The 14,066-nt window shown below is 46.2% G+C and overlaps 1 protein-coding gene across 1 annotated transcript in view; it reads left to right on the forward strand.

Moving 5' to 3' along the window:
- Positions 1 to 552: 552 nt before the first annotated feature.
- Positions 553 to 14,066, forward strand: part of DDRGK1 (DDRGK domain containing 1) — a 37,092-nt gene continuing 23,578 nt past the window's right edge. Inside the window, exons 1-4 of the mRNA XM_084855312.1 lie at positions 553 to 668; positions 5,414 to 5,572; positions 11,098 to 11,204; positions 12,184 to 12,285. Of these exons, the coding sequence (XP_084711438.1) occupies positions 581 to 668; positions 5,414 to 5,572; positions 11,098 to 11,204; positions 12,184 to 12,285 (456 nt within the window). The 5' untranslated portion in view covers positions 553 to 580. The remainder of the gene's footprint in view (positions 669 to 5,413; positions 5,573 to 11,097; positions 11,205 to 12,183; positions 12,286 to 14,066) is intronic.

Genomic DNA, 14,066 nt, shown 5'->3' on the forward strand with positions numbered 1-14,066 from the left:
AATAACGAAAAGTTTCCGCAACGGTGCATATGAGGGAAGGGGGGCATTGCGCTGCACGCACGTCGGCCTCGCCGCACCCCCAAGGGGCAAAACCCACTTGCCCCTCACCCCTGCTCTGCAGGCAACGATTTAGACAGCCGTTTGAGGCCATACAAAGCCCATTTCAATCCATAGGGATGAGGGGGGGAAGGACCTTTTCAAAATTAAACACTCTAAACATCCTATAATAAAATAAAATAAATTAAAGCCTTCGCTACTTAGTTCTTATCCGTAAAGGTCTTATTCTATTTCTACGGCAAGGTGGAAGGGCACCTTTCCAATCGGGCATCTTACTAGCCTGCCATAAAACGTTGGGGAAGGGCCAACTGCCGGGGAGGGAGGAGGACCTCCCCGGTTGCTAGGCTACGCCTCGAGAGAACATACCAAACGTTCTCTTCCTCCGGCGCCCTCCTTCCCTCCCTCTCCGCGGCCCGCATTGGAACCGCCCACTCTTGCCCTTCCGGGCTCTCTCTGGATTGGTCGCGTACCTAGAGGCGAGGAAGGAGAGGAGGCGGGGCAAGAGGGAGGTCACGCGGTGAAGATGGACCCGGCGCTCTATGTCTTGGCGGCGGCGCTGCTGGCGGCGCTGCTGTTCTTCGTCAGCCGCGTCAGGGGACGGGCGCGCGCCGGTAGGGCGGGCGCGGCGGGGGCCGCCCTGTAATTGGGGCTGGGGGTGAGAGAAGAAGCTCCTGTTTGGAGGGGCCGGGAGGGAGGTGTGCCCGCCCCAGAACCTGGTTGTCATCGTTTAGGGGCTCTGCCCCTGCAACGTGTCAGCGTAAGAGAGTGCCCCTGAGCTCGTGCAGAGCGCTTTCCCGTTCAGCCCTTGGGGTGACCAGGGTGTGGCTACCCCGGAAGCTATTCTTCTGTGGCCAAGGACTTACTTTCTGGGAGCATGTCGACTGGGTGCCTTTGACCATGTGCAGTGTGGCTTGGGTTGGAAGCTGCCTTATATGTGCGGTGGCCACTTAGCACGAAGAAAGAGGACAGTGTTTTCCATTAAAGTTGCGTAGGCTAATATATATGTATAGATGCAAAATTAGAAATAACTGCGATAATTTAAACAGAAAGACAAGATGTTTCACCATTGTGAGGAAAACTGTGACCTGATGACCAGTGTACCCGCTCATTTTGCTGCCCTGATGAGGGGTGACATGAAGGCCCTGGGCTCTCTCTTTGTAGAGTTCTTTATCTTTGAACTGGATGGCTCTTCAAATACAGGACACTTTCAAATAGAGGACTGTTGTCTCTTAGCCTTTCAAATACAGGGCTGGCCTCTGTAAAGTAGGGCATGTGGCCACCCTACATAGGGAGTCAGTCCATTAGTCCATTTATCTCAGTATTGCCCTTGTATGGACTAGTAAGGCTTCAGACAGGGTCTTTCCCAGCCCTACCTGGAGATCCTATGGTTTGAACTTGGAACCTTTTCCATGCAAAGCATGTATTCTACCACTGAGCCATGGCCTCTTGTTTCCTACCCTGCTACCCAGGAATAGTCACCTTTCACAGTACAGCAGCAACAGAAACTACTTCTCACCGCTCTAGGGCACTGTCTCTGTGGAAGCATGTAAACTTAAGCAAGTGCCTCTGGCCATGTGCAGAGTGCCTTTCCTTCACTGCTACCCAGGGGGTCATCACAGCCAGGGCTTCACATGTCTAGGAAGAAGGAGCAAGCAAAAGACTTGACAGAGGAACTTTCTCTGCCCCCAAATTTATGGTTGTGGATATAAAGCGTTTGAGTGGAGAGGTTCTCTGACGTGTGCCTTGTCAGATTCAATCCAGATTAACTCAGAATATCTACTGCCACCCTAGATATGTGCTTATGCTCCCAAGTGTGTATTAGAGTGGACTCTTGGGCCTTTAAGCATGCAGTGGATATAACTGCAAGGAACACAACTCCATATCTCACTCCACTTTAGCCACACTGGGTATGGTCACAAGAAAGAAAAAGGTCATGATGAGACCAAGTTATGTCCCAGGACCCAGCCCAGTATGGGACTCTGTGCCCCACATAGAATGGGTCATCTGTAGGATTTATGGCCCTATTTGTGGGATTTATGGTATATCCAGTATTCCTTCTTTCTTTCTGTATCAGCATTCATGACTGATGGTTGATTACTTCTTGTTTCTCCAACCACCCTGTCCCACGTCAGACCTGACATTTCGCAAGTTGAGAAGGGCTGAGTTGGGCTGGGTTAGTATTTAAATCTGATGTGCTGCAGGATGTGGTACAGCAGTCAGTCAGTTTGTTTTTAAGCATGGATGCACAACACAGTGTTTCTCGGGGCCCCTTACACACTCCCTACTTCTACACTTGTGAGATTTTTTGCAGATATTCCAGCCCCAATTTCACTGCATGATCTCTCTCTTTCTTAAAGGAATCTGCAAAGAATAAAAGGCTTACCTTTACAAAGAAAAACAGGATTATGTAAGGCTCATCCCCTTTTCCCTTTAATATTGAGCCTGAGGAAGAGTTCAGTGAAACTCAAAAGCTAGCTTGCTGCTTTGTGGCTTTTAGTTGGCCTCATCAATGTATTACAATAGCACACCTGTTTGGATTTTTTTTGCTAAGGAGGTAACACAGCTGCCTATTTTTTTTCCCTTTGGAGTGTCCAGGAGTGTATCCTAGAACTGGAAGGAGATAACTTTCTGTTACCTAATAATGGGACTTTAAAGTGTGTGTGGGTAGGAGATAAAAATGCCCCCCCCCATGCTACCCACTTTGCCTTCTATTGATTCAATGTGGCGTGTCATCTAAAATTCTTCTCCAGCCTTACAACCACTAGTCAGTTTTTATTTCTGTTCTCTTTCTTGGGAGAGGCCTGTGAATTCCAGTTAGTGTTTGAGATAGATTCAAATAACCCCTGCCTTCTTTGTCTTCAAAAGGACAGTGGCCACTGCTTGTTCATCTCAACATGCCTTGGAACAACCTTTTTCCACTAAACACAAGCTAACTTCACCAGTCTACAAAAATGTTTCCTGAATCACTGCCTATTGCAGACAGGGCTTATATACTGTGCCCCCTGCCAACAGCATCTCCTCCCTCTCTGTTTGTTTTTTAATTAATGTGAAGCCTGTGGAAAGTTCTGTGAAGCTCAAAAGCTAGCTTACTACTTTGTGACTTTTGTTGGGGAGGGGCTTAATAAAGTTATAATGGTACTGTTATTTGGATGTTTCCCTAAATAAGGCACATTCAAAAACATTTGGTGACTGACCGCTGTCCCAGCAAAGTGTATCTATGGAACATTATTTACTGAAGTGAATTGCATTGTTTGGACATGCATAATTATCTGAGATTCTGTATTACTGTTGCCCCCTTCACTCCTTTGGACTGTATTTTTCATGCCATTTTCACATCTAATTCTAGCTGTTCTGCAATATCAAACAGTCTATTTGTAGTGGCCAAGACAAAGATCAATTGAACAGCACGTTTTTAAATCTCAGAAAGCATAAGAAAAAAGTATACAGAGTAAAAGTATATGATTTTTTTAACTACAAAAATGAATGTATTATAACCATAATCACAATCCTCTTTTATTGCCTTGGCACCAAGAAAGCATTATTTTCAAATAAGTTTAGATTCAGATTTTGCATGATAGGGTTTTGCATTGGTGGTTATGCAACTCCTTACCCAGGGAAGTTTGTCTGGTGCCTACGTTTTTGTCTTTTAGGTACCAATAAATAATAAAAATAAAAGTTGAGATATTTTAATTTTCTCAGGCATTTTTATTTTCTTAGGCATTTTAAATTAAATTAAATGTTTAGATCTGATAGAAAAGGAAGCTATATTTAAATTAGTCTTCCCCCAGATGTGTTGGACTACAACTCCCATCTTCCCCAGCCAGCACAGCCAATGCCTAATCACTAGTTGAAGTTTGGAACTTGGTGCTGAATTTGGACACTGCTTTTGTTCTTTTGGTTTTTTTGGAGGGAGTATTTTAAATTTCTTGTTATAAACTGTCTTGGGATATATTTATATGAAGGGTGGTATATATTTTCATTCAAACGCAAATAAATTGTGTGGCTGGTTGTACAAGGACACAGTTAATGGCGAAGATCTTCCTCCACCATCAGTCCACAAATCCTAAATCAATCCTCCCATGGAATCCTGCAAAATCATCCTTGGAACTGTCTCTTAGAATAGTTAGAAAAGGCTCCAAATAGAAAGTATCCTTGATGTATCTCAGGAACGGGGAATAACTTTAAGAACCACTTAACACAGCGGTAGTAATATCAGTGGTATACTGTCACCCTCTGGCAATTTTTTACATACAAGCTGATGGCCATTTTTCACATTTTTTAAAATGTTGCTATTGAAAATGATTAGCATTTATATAGCACGTTAGACAGAGATGGTGCCTGAAGCAAAAAAAAAAAAAAAAATCCAAATGTCATTCCACACAATCACCTTCTCTACAATGGTAAAAATATAGTAATGAAGTAGATAACTGATATGTTGCTTGTCTTCTTCAGTCGTACCCCTCGATTGGACCAGCACTCGTAGAGAGTTCAAAATGTTTACATGTATTGCACAAGTAATTATGTCCTAAAGCGGGGGTGGGCAATGTCCAGGGGTTGGGGGCTGCACCCTGCCACTGAAATTGCTGCTGAAATTGCCACAGTGGTGGCAAAAGAATTAGAAGCTTCTAGGAGCGTGATTCTGCTTCCAAACAAGGCTCCCCGCATGCCTTGTATTCAGGCAAAATCACTGGGTTTTTCCCATGACAAATGCAACAGCGGCAAGAGGCAGCCCCCCCTCCCCCACAGGTCATGGGTGGGGGGCACATGCAGTCTGCGTGTTGCCAATTCCTGTCCTAAAGTCTTAATGTAATTTGCCCTGGGGATATCCTGACTTTCTCTGATGGTGTCAGCAATGAGCAACCTAAAAATACATTTCCTGGCTTTTTTTGAAGTCAATACCAAATATTTACCATGCCAGCTCTCCACTTATTTTGCCTTCTGTGAAGATGCAGCTAGAATGGAAAACCAAGCCATTACAGGCACCACTGTTGTGATTTTTGCTGAGCACACGCAGTGGCTTTATTGGGCTTTTAAACTCCAATCTTAACTGGGAATAAGTCCCATTGAACTCATTGTGGCTTCTAAAAAGACGTGCATAGGATTGCCGTGTCAGAGCCATGTGCAACGTGTCCTGTCGATGGGGCCAGCAAGTCACGAATGATGGGAGCTTTTCGCTCCACATTTAGCAACTGCTACTGTGTTGAAAAGAATGTTACATTGGGATGTGTTTTTCTTTCAGATTCCTTAGCCCTAAGCTTTTTTATTTCTTAATGTTTATATCTTCTGTTGCGCTGCTTGAAGCAAAAGAACTCACTGCTGAAAAAAAGCACACTTAAAATATGTGCCTTTTATTTAGATGATGAGAATCACCACGAGAATGTGGCAACTGCCGCAGCAGCCAGACCTCAGCCCCACACCAGTGAGCGGGGAGATGGGTTACCCAGGCACCGAAGGAACATGGGGAGCAGGATGCGGGCTCAGAGACGCGCACAGCAGGCAGAAGACACGATGGAAGGTAACTGATGCAAGTAGCTGCTCCTTGTCAGATCAGGTTTTGCTTGGTGATATTTGTTCATTTATGGAACTTATATTCTACCTTTCGGGATTCAAGACATCTTACAAGAACAGTAAAAACAATAAAATACAATAACAATATCACAAAGCAAATCCAGCAAACAGAATGTTAAACAATGTTCCTGCAATATTGTCTTTGATCCATAGAGGATCATCTAAGCTCTTTCACACAGATGTGGTTTGGACCGTGTAGTAGTCCATCACCAACTCAGCCATCATTTGCATGTGGGGAAGGAGTGTGGGGCTCACAGCACACATATTGGGCTGGCTCAAGATGCGTATAGGGGCAGAAAGAGTCAGATAGAGCCATATGCTAGGTCAGCAGTGCTGAGTGTTGTCGGTGCAGCTGGCTCTGTGGTGACTTCAGGTGTGGGGGATAGGGCATGTTTCATCTCCATTCCTGCCACACTGCCACCTCCCCTGCACTAACGATGTGAGGGGATAACACAGCACTGCTGTTCCACATTTGGCTGCTGTTGATGCAGTGGATCCAGCCTATGTAGCTGCACATTGTGTCTTGGAGAAACATACAACCCTACTGCAAGCAAACCCTTGTGCTCAATCCCATCTGCTTACTTGTTTGTATAACCAATAGGATCTGGCAGTCAAAAGCCAACTTCTGCAAACCATAAGAACATAAGAAGAGCCCTGCTGAATCAGACCAAGGGTCCATTGAGTCCAGCATTCTGTTCATACCGTGGCCAACCAGCTGTCGACCAGGAACCCACAAGCAGGGCATGAGTGCAACAGCACCCTCCTACCCATGTTCCCCAGCAACTGGTGTACATAGGCTTACTGCCGCTGGTACTGGAGGTAGTACATAGCCATTAAGACTAGTAGCCAATGATAGCCTTCTCCTCCAGTCCAACCCCCTTTTAAAGCCATCCAAATTGGTGGCCATCGCTATATGCTGTGGTAGCGAATTCCATAGTTTAACTCTGCGCCATGTGAAGAGGTCCTTCCTTTGCTCTGTCCTGAATCTCCCACCAATCAGCTTCATGGGATGACCTCAGGTTCTAGTATTATGTGAGAGGGACACCCTATCCACATTCTCCACACAATGCATAATTTTGTACACCTCTGTTATGTCTCCCCTCACCCTCCTTTTTTCCAACCATAACACAGTCCCACCCGTCCCACCCCCATGTAGATCAGCAATGGCCAGCTGCCTGATACTAACAGCCCGGATTCTCCATGGTCGGGGGGGGGGGGGGGCAGGCAGGAACAGAGATGATGCATGCACTCTCCCCTAGCGATGATAGAATTACGGTCTCCTCCCAGCAGCTTGGACAGAAGTTGGTAGTTGTCTTTGGAAAATCAAGAAGTTTCCCTGAGGCTGTCTGCATCAGCACATCTAGAATCTAACCTGGGCATGGTTTGTTTCTTCCTGAAAGGTTTGACTTCACTCACAGATAGCCTAGCTATGCAAAGCCTAGAGCAGGAGTAGGCAACCTTTTTGGGCCGTGGGCACATTTGGCAATTTAAGAACCTGTCCTGGGCACCACCACAAAATGGCTTCCATGGAAGGAGTGGCAAAGGACAAGTAAACTGCCCCAAAGTATAAGGCAGAGGTGGGAGCCCCAAAACACTACATAACTCAATGGAGCCCACAGTTTTCAGCACCAGCAGAAACCTATTTCACAGCAGTCCCAGCGGCCAGTAAGAAAATGTTTTGTTTTGTTTTAGATTGGGAAGAGTAGGGCACCTTAGCCCAGAACAGTGTCTGGTGGTGCATTGGTGCCCATGGGCACCATATTGCCTACCCCGGACTTGTAGGTAGGGTTTATCTCCTGGTTCCTAACAAGGTTTAGATGGAGTCTTTGAGCATATGAAGGTCCTTATACTGAGTCAGCAATAAGAGCATAAGAAGAGCCCTGCTGGATCAGACCAAAGTCCAGCATCCCTTTTCCCACAGTGGCCAACCAGATGCCTCTGGGAAGCTGGCAAGGAAGACATGAGGGCAATAGCACATTCCTGCTCATGTTCCCCAGCAGCTAACATACAGAGGCACACTGCCTCTGATACTGGAGGTGATGTATAGCTGTCATGACTAGTGGCCATTGATAGCCTTATCCTCCAGGTATTTATCTAACCCGCTTTAATTGAACTTGAACCCGGGACCTTCTGCATGCAAATCACTGTGCTGTGGCCCCTCAGTGTAATTAGGTTCTGTAACTCTCAGATTGGGCCCTGTGTTGTCCCCTGCAACTCTCTCCAATCAGGAGAAATTTTATACCCACTAAAACCAAGCATGTTTCCTTGCTGAGAAATAGGCAGCACATAATAAGCGTGCGACCCCTGGGTGCCTTCCTTTTTGATAGGGGCGTGTGCGTTTTACGCTTTGAAAATGGGAGAGCTTTCTCTTTGTTCTGTCTCAACTGTGTGCTGGTTGAATTCATGATTGCATTTAGCGGTGTGCAGACAGCAAATTGACAGCCCTGAACTTTTCAACTTAGGGTGTATCTCTTTGAAGTGTGAAGGCATTTCAAAAAGAATGAAGTCAGAAAAATGCTTTTGATGTTTCCAGGCCAGGGTGCTTATAATTTCTGTCAAATTACTGAACCCCCTTGAAGTAATCTCAAAGGCCTGGCGCTGCTGGTGTTGAATCTTCCACTTCAGCAAAGGAGTGCGCTCTGGGTGAATGAGTCAAGGCTACATTAGGATTGGGATGCTGGTCAATTGGCCAGTCAAATATTGCTACTTAACTGTGGTCTGACTGTGGCAGTTTCATATTGTCAAATATGTCATGAAGTCGGGAACATTGTGACTGCTTTCAGATGTAACGCTAAACTATGGTTTAGTGCAGTGTTCTTCCCTGCAAGGCCCAAGGAGCATCGGTGGCTGCCAAGCACCTCAACTGCGGCTCTCCTCCTCTCTCTCACAGTCACTCCTCCTCTCTCTTTGCAGAAGCTGCTCAGTCTCTGCAGGGACTTTGGCTTCACCTTGTTCTTCCTGTCAGTGGTGCAGCAGCTGCTGTGATCTTGGCTACTGGAGGCGGCTTTGGGGGTGGGGAGACAGGAGACCTGCCGCTTGTCAGCTGTGAGGTGGTTGGTGCGGGGTAGAGGAAAACGCAGGAGCAATCAGCCAATTGCCTGTGGTGGGGGAGAAGCCCAAGAGGCCAAGAGCAGCATGCTTGGCTAGCTGTAGTGGTGCACTGTGCGGGCGATGGAGGTGGAGGGAAAATTGAATGTGCAGGAGAGAGAGAGCCTGGATCTGTGCTGAGACATTTTGCAGCACTGAGTAGAGCAGAGCACTCTCTCAGCAACGAGAAAAAGCTCTATCTCAATCCAAGGGCCAAGTGAGCCTGTCAGAATCTGCCTGCCAGGTCAAGAGGAAAAGGAGAGCCCCCCCCCCCATGTCCCAGGAAAGCCCCCCAAGTAGCCCTAACAGTGGTAACTGGAGCGAAAGTGACTCCTGCTTGAAAAATAGTGAAGATCACTGGTTTAGTGCTACAGGATCAGAAGCACTTATTTCCACTTTCACCTAACCATGATTTGTCATTATGTCCAAACCAGGATAAACTGGTTCGTTCAGACTACGGTTTATCTGAACAGGTTCCTCCTGTGCAAGCACCGAGTCATTACTGACCCCTAGAGGGACGCCGCTTGCACTGGCGTTTTCATGGCAGACTGTAGCGGGGTGGTTTGCCATTGCCTTCCCCAGTCGTGACTACCTTTCCCCCAGCAAGCTAGGTGCTCATTTTACCGACCTCGGAAGGATGGATGGCTGAGTCGACCTGAGCCGGATACCTGGGACCCGGCTTCCGCTGGGATCGATCTCAGGTCGTGGGGAGGGTTTCGGTTGCAATACTGCCGCCTGCCACTCTGCGCCAAGCCACCTTTAAACTGTGGGTTATGATACTGACTTGTTTGGATAAACCATAGTTAAAACGAATGGTAGTTCCCAGTTTGGGCACTACCGAAACTGATGTCTCAACAAGGTCTTTGTGTGAGTGGCACCTTAATGTATTGATTGCATCATGGGGTTATCTGATGATAGCAATGGCAGGAGAGAGGGACTCTCACACTCAGGTTGTGCAAGAGTCAGGGGCACACATGAATACACTCCTCATTTAGGACCAGGCACACACAATTACATCACACATTGGCCTAGCATCTCCTGTTCGTGTTGGGTTGTAACTGCCAGCATCTTTGCTCAGGAACAACGGCACAGAACCAGGGTCAGAAAGAAGCCAGAAGCAAACATGTTGCAAATAGGCTGGGGCAAATGTCAGAATTGGGGGTTCAGACTATGAACATTCCTTGTTTGTTTGTTTGTTTGTTTGTTTCATTTCTATACCGCCCAATAGCCGAAGCTCTCTAGTTCAGAAAGCTAGACCCCATTATGAGTCAGGTCCAAAGTCCTCCAAATTCAGGTCATGCTCATAATGGGTCGGAGGAGAGTCTCATCCTCCCTTCCCTGTTTTTCAAGTAGGGGTGTCAGAGAAATCCGCAATGGAACCAAATGAGTTTGGATTTTTATGAATCCAACCTGCGAATTCTGTAGTGGGCCAGCTTTTCTCCTGTTGGCCATATTCCACAGACTTGCGGACCATTTTTCTAACCTTTGGCAATTTTGCACAAGTTTTGTCATAGAAAAATATGCAAAAATGAAGGGGGCGGGGGGAAACCTGCTCAAAGATGCACGTTTCCCCCATAGGCTAGATGTGAAAATGTGCATTTGGGGAAAATTTGCGCATTTTGTATGTGCAAATTTGTGCAAATTCAGAAACTAAAAAAAATCTAATTCCGTTGGTGGGCAGATGATGGAATGAAAAGCACCTGACAACTTGCAAAACACAGATGGAATGGATTTTACACAATCTGTACATCCCTATTCCTAAGGCAACTCCCCATTAAGAAGCTGTAGGGTAACAGTAACAGGGAGGGCTAACTGAAGGCATGAGGAGGCCACATAGGCCTCTTCCAGAGTGACCCCAATTCACATGAGCATGTTCAGGAACATCATTTCCTGAAGAGGTGCATGGGCGTTGGAGTTTTCTATGCCTTACCACTCATTGTCTTGCGTTCCTAACCTACCTGAACATGGGTTTGTTATCTTCTGGCATGCAGGTTTGCATCCAAACCCAAATATTTTATGCATTATTTATTCATTTCCCAAACTAGATGCCCTGCTGATTAACGCGAAGCGTTCTCTCAGCAACGCAATAAGAATACAAAGTGTGCTAAATACATGAAGCTTATAAGTACACGATGCTTATACATAATAACTATTATGTATAAGCATCAGTCGAAAATCCAACCAGGATTGCTCATGCGACCAGCACCAGTCTCACTATCAAAAATCCTCCTGATCAGGAAAGACTTAAGAAGTTCCTTGAAAGATAAAGGAGTCAGCTGGACTGGCCCACTGTGGTGTGATCCCTTTGATAATGGCCTATCGTTCTTCTCCATTTTCTTGTTTATCCTCCTTTAAAAAAAAAAATCATTTAATAACATAATGCAGAGGAGAATGATGAAGCTGAAGCTGGAGAGTTACAGTTTTCTGGAAAGGTTGGAGCAAAGAAACAGCGGAAGTTAGAGGAGAAGCAAGCAAGGAAAGCTCAGCGAGAGGTGAGTGTTTTCTGCAGCTCATAGCAAAACATAAAGAGGAAGGGGCAGTGGTTCCGCCATGGATTCTTTTTCGCAAACAAATGACCCTGAGAAACCGTGGCTTGTAGTAGGGCTGTTTAGGGTGGCTTGTTCTCAGGGTGGCTTATTGTGATGTACAAACCCAGTGGAGCTGCTTCAGCGTGAGTTGTTTAAAACGGCAAGAGAGCCGCCAGGCAAAAGTGGCAAAAAACCCTGCCAGCCACTGCTTGCAATCTTACTAACTCTCTATTACATCTTGAAATGGCAGTAGTCAGTTTACTCCTCCACTTTGTCACCTCCCTAGACAGCGACACTTTTTTTTTTTCCACTTTCGGCTATTGGGTATATTTGCAATTTCGCATGTACAAAACTAAGGCACTTATACTTTTGAGGTTACAATCCTATGTGTGCTTACCTGGGAATAAGCTCCACGACACAGAGAGGGTCTTACTTCTGAGTAAATGTTCATAGCATTGCTCTGTAAATTTCATGAATATGTTCAATAGTACCATTTTTATTTATAGTCTGTGCACATTATAAATGTTGCATTTTATGTGAAAGTAGGTAGTTCTGGTAAGCAAGTTAAGTATTGCATGTATTTCAGTTTTCCCCTAAATTTCTGATGTCTTCATGGCTTCTCCGCCTTTCTTGGATAATAGAGCGAGAGAAGGCTATGCTTCCAGGCATCTGGTCACTTTTATACCAAGCTGAAGATTGGATCTGTCTATCTGTTTGCATACAGCTGTTTGCAACCTCAGTGTTTCTTTGCAGTAGAACATTTGCTTCTGTGTATAGATGGAAAAATATTTTTAAAGCATTACTAATATATGTTCCGTTCTGGAATTCTTGGGTGTTGGTAGAGCCACCTTGTAAAATCCCAGAGATAAGAGATTTATTTATTAACATAAGAACTTCTGAAGAATGACTTTTGGCTTATCTCCTTTCTCTAAAATTTCTAAAGGCTGATGAAGCAGAGCGGGAGGAACGAAAGAAGCTCGAGCTGAAGCGAGAGGAAGAGCGGCACAAAGAGGAAGAGCGGCAGCGCCAGGAGGAGGAGAAAGAGGTGGGCTTCAGTGCTGGGCTAGAACAGGGGCAGGAAACCCGAGGCCTCCAGTTCCCTCCTGGGAAACGTTCCAGGCTTCCTCTCGGAGATGGAAGGGGCCAGAGCCAACCTCCACTCTCTTTCTTCCTCACACACACCCATTCACACACTCCATCCCTCCGTTCAATCCTTTACCTTTCCTCCCTGCCACCTTCCTTCTCTCTCTCTCTCTCTCTCCCCGCCCCCCTCCCCAGCTGCCTTTCCTTCTCTCCCCACACCAGCACTTAGGCTTTAAAACAGGGGTGGGCAACTTGTGGCCCTCCAAATATTGTTGGACTGCAGCTCCCATCATCCCTAACCAGCATAGCCAATGGTGAGGGATGATGGGAGTTGTAGGCCAAAACATCTGGAGGGCCACATGTTACTCACCCCTGCTTTAAAAGAAACTTCCATTTGCTGGAATGGAAGCTTTTTTTAAAAGCCTAATTTCTGCAGGGAGGCAAGGTACAGGCAATTTTCAGGACAGGTCACAGCACAGGGAGGCGAGCATTACCGCTTCGTTCCTCAGAACCGCCCCCCCCCCCAAATACCATTCCCACACGGGGTAGGGAGACTGGGTGGGATAGGGAAGCCCCAAGGGCCGCATCCGGACCTCAGTTTGGAGATTCTTCAGCCCAGGGTAAAAGCCTGGTAATCAATACAGATGTGCTCTAAATTTAGAAAAATTCCTTGCTGGGGGCTGGTCCAGAGGCACCCAAAACAGCAACCTTGCTAAGCAGTTGTGAGCTGGCTGGTGCCTGGTTTGGAGAGCTCTTGGAATCTGCAAGTATGTCCCCAGGAGCATTCCAGAGAAGAAGGGGCAGCATATAGATGGAATAAATAAGTTTGTTTTGTTTAAATGCCACGCGCTTGCAACAGGACAGACAGTTCATCTGTCGGAATGTTTGCCCAGAAAAGATACTGCTGCTACTCCTACTACTTCCTATTATTAGTATTAGCATTATTCCTAAAGTTTTCTGGGCAGCGTATAAAGATTTGAAATCAACACAGTCTCTTCCCACAGGATTTATAGTCTGATAGACACGATACAAAAGGCAAAAAAGATGGGAATGGAACAGGAAAATACGTATGTTCAGGCATTGATTCATCATAAAGTTACAGGAATGTTGCATGACCAGCTGGAGTGGCCTCTGGGGGAGACATAATACCCCCAGAATACTTAGTACTGACTGCCCTGTAAGGTAGGTCAGTATTACTGTCCTCATGCTGCAAATGGGGGGCGGGGGGAGCTGAGTGAGAATAGCTTGCGGAGTGAGTTTACAGCAGAGGTGTGACTTGGATGGGGCACTTCCACTTCACATCTTGGCCTTTTTAGCCACTGCGGTTGGCCTCCAGCCCAGTCTCAAGAGGAGGATACCTCAAGCTTCATGTGTGGGTGGCTTTTTTATAGCATTGCATAGAACCTGACTCACGGTGAACTACATTTGAATGGAGAATCTGGGCACTTGCACTGAGCTGAGGAACGCTCACTTTTTGGTGTGCATGTCCCACACATAACACAATGTAGCTGAGCCTAGACATCCTCTGTCCAAACTTCATCTTGGCCATGAACTCATTAGAGGTGGTGGTAGGCAAGCTCTCGCTCAGACCCCCACCCCGGTCTGCAATATGTGGATAATGGGAAAATAGGAAGCCGCCTTACAGTCAGACTATTGGTCGATCTAGGACCGTACTGGCATATTTTAGATGTCTTGTAAAGATGTCCGTGAAATGCTTGGAATGCACTATTATTTCAGCAGTTC

The sequence above is a fragment of the Heloderma suspectum genome, chromosome 5 (assembly GCF_057233095.1).
Source record: "Heloderma suspectum isolate Gila_16-S chromosome 5, 16-S_ref, whole genome shotgun sequence".
NCBI classification, from domain to species: domain Eukaryota; kingdom Metazoa; phylum Chordata; class Lepidosauria; order Squamata; family Helodermatidae; genus Heloderma; species Heloderma suspectum.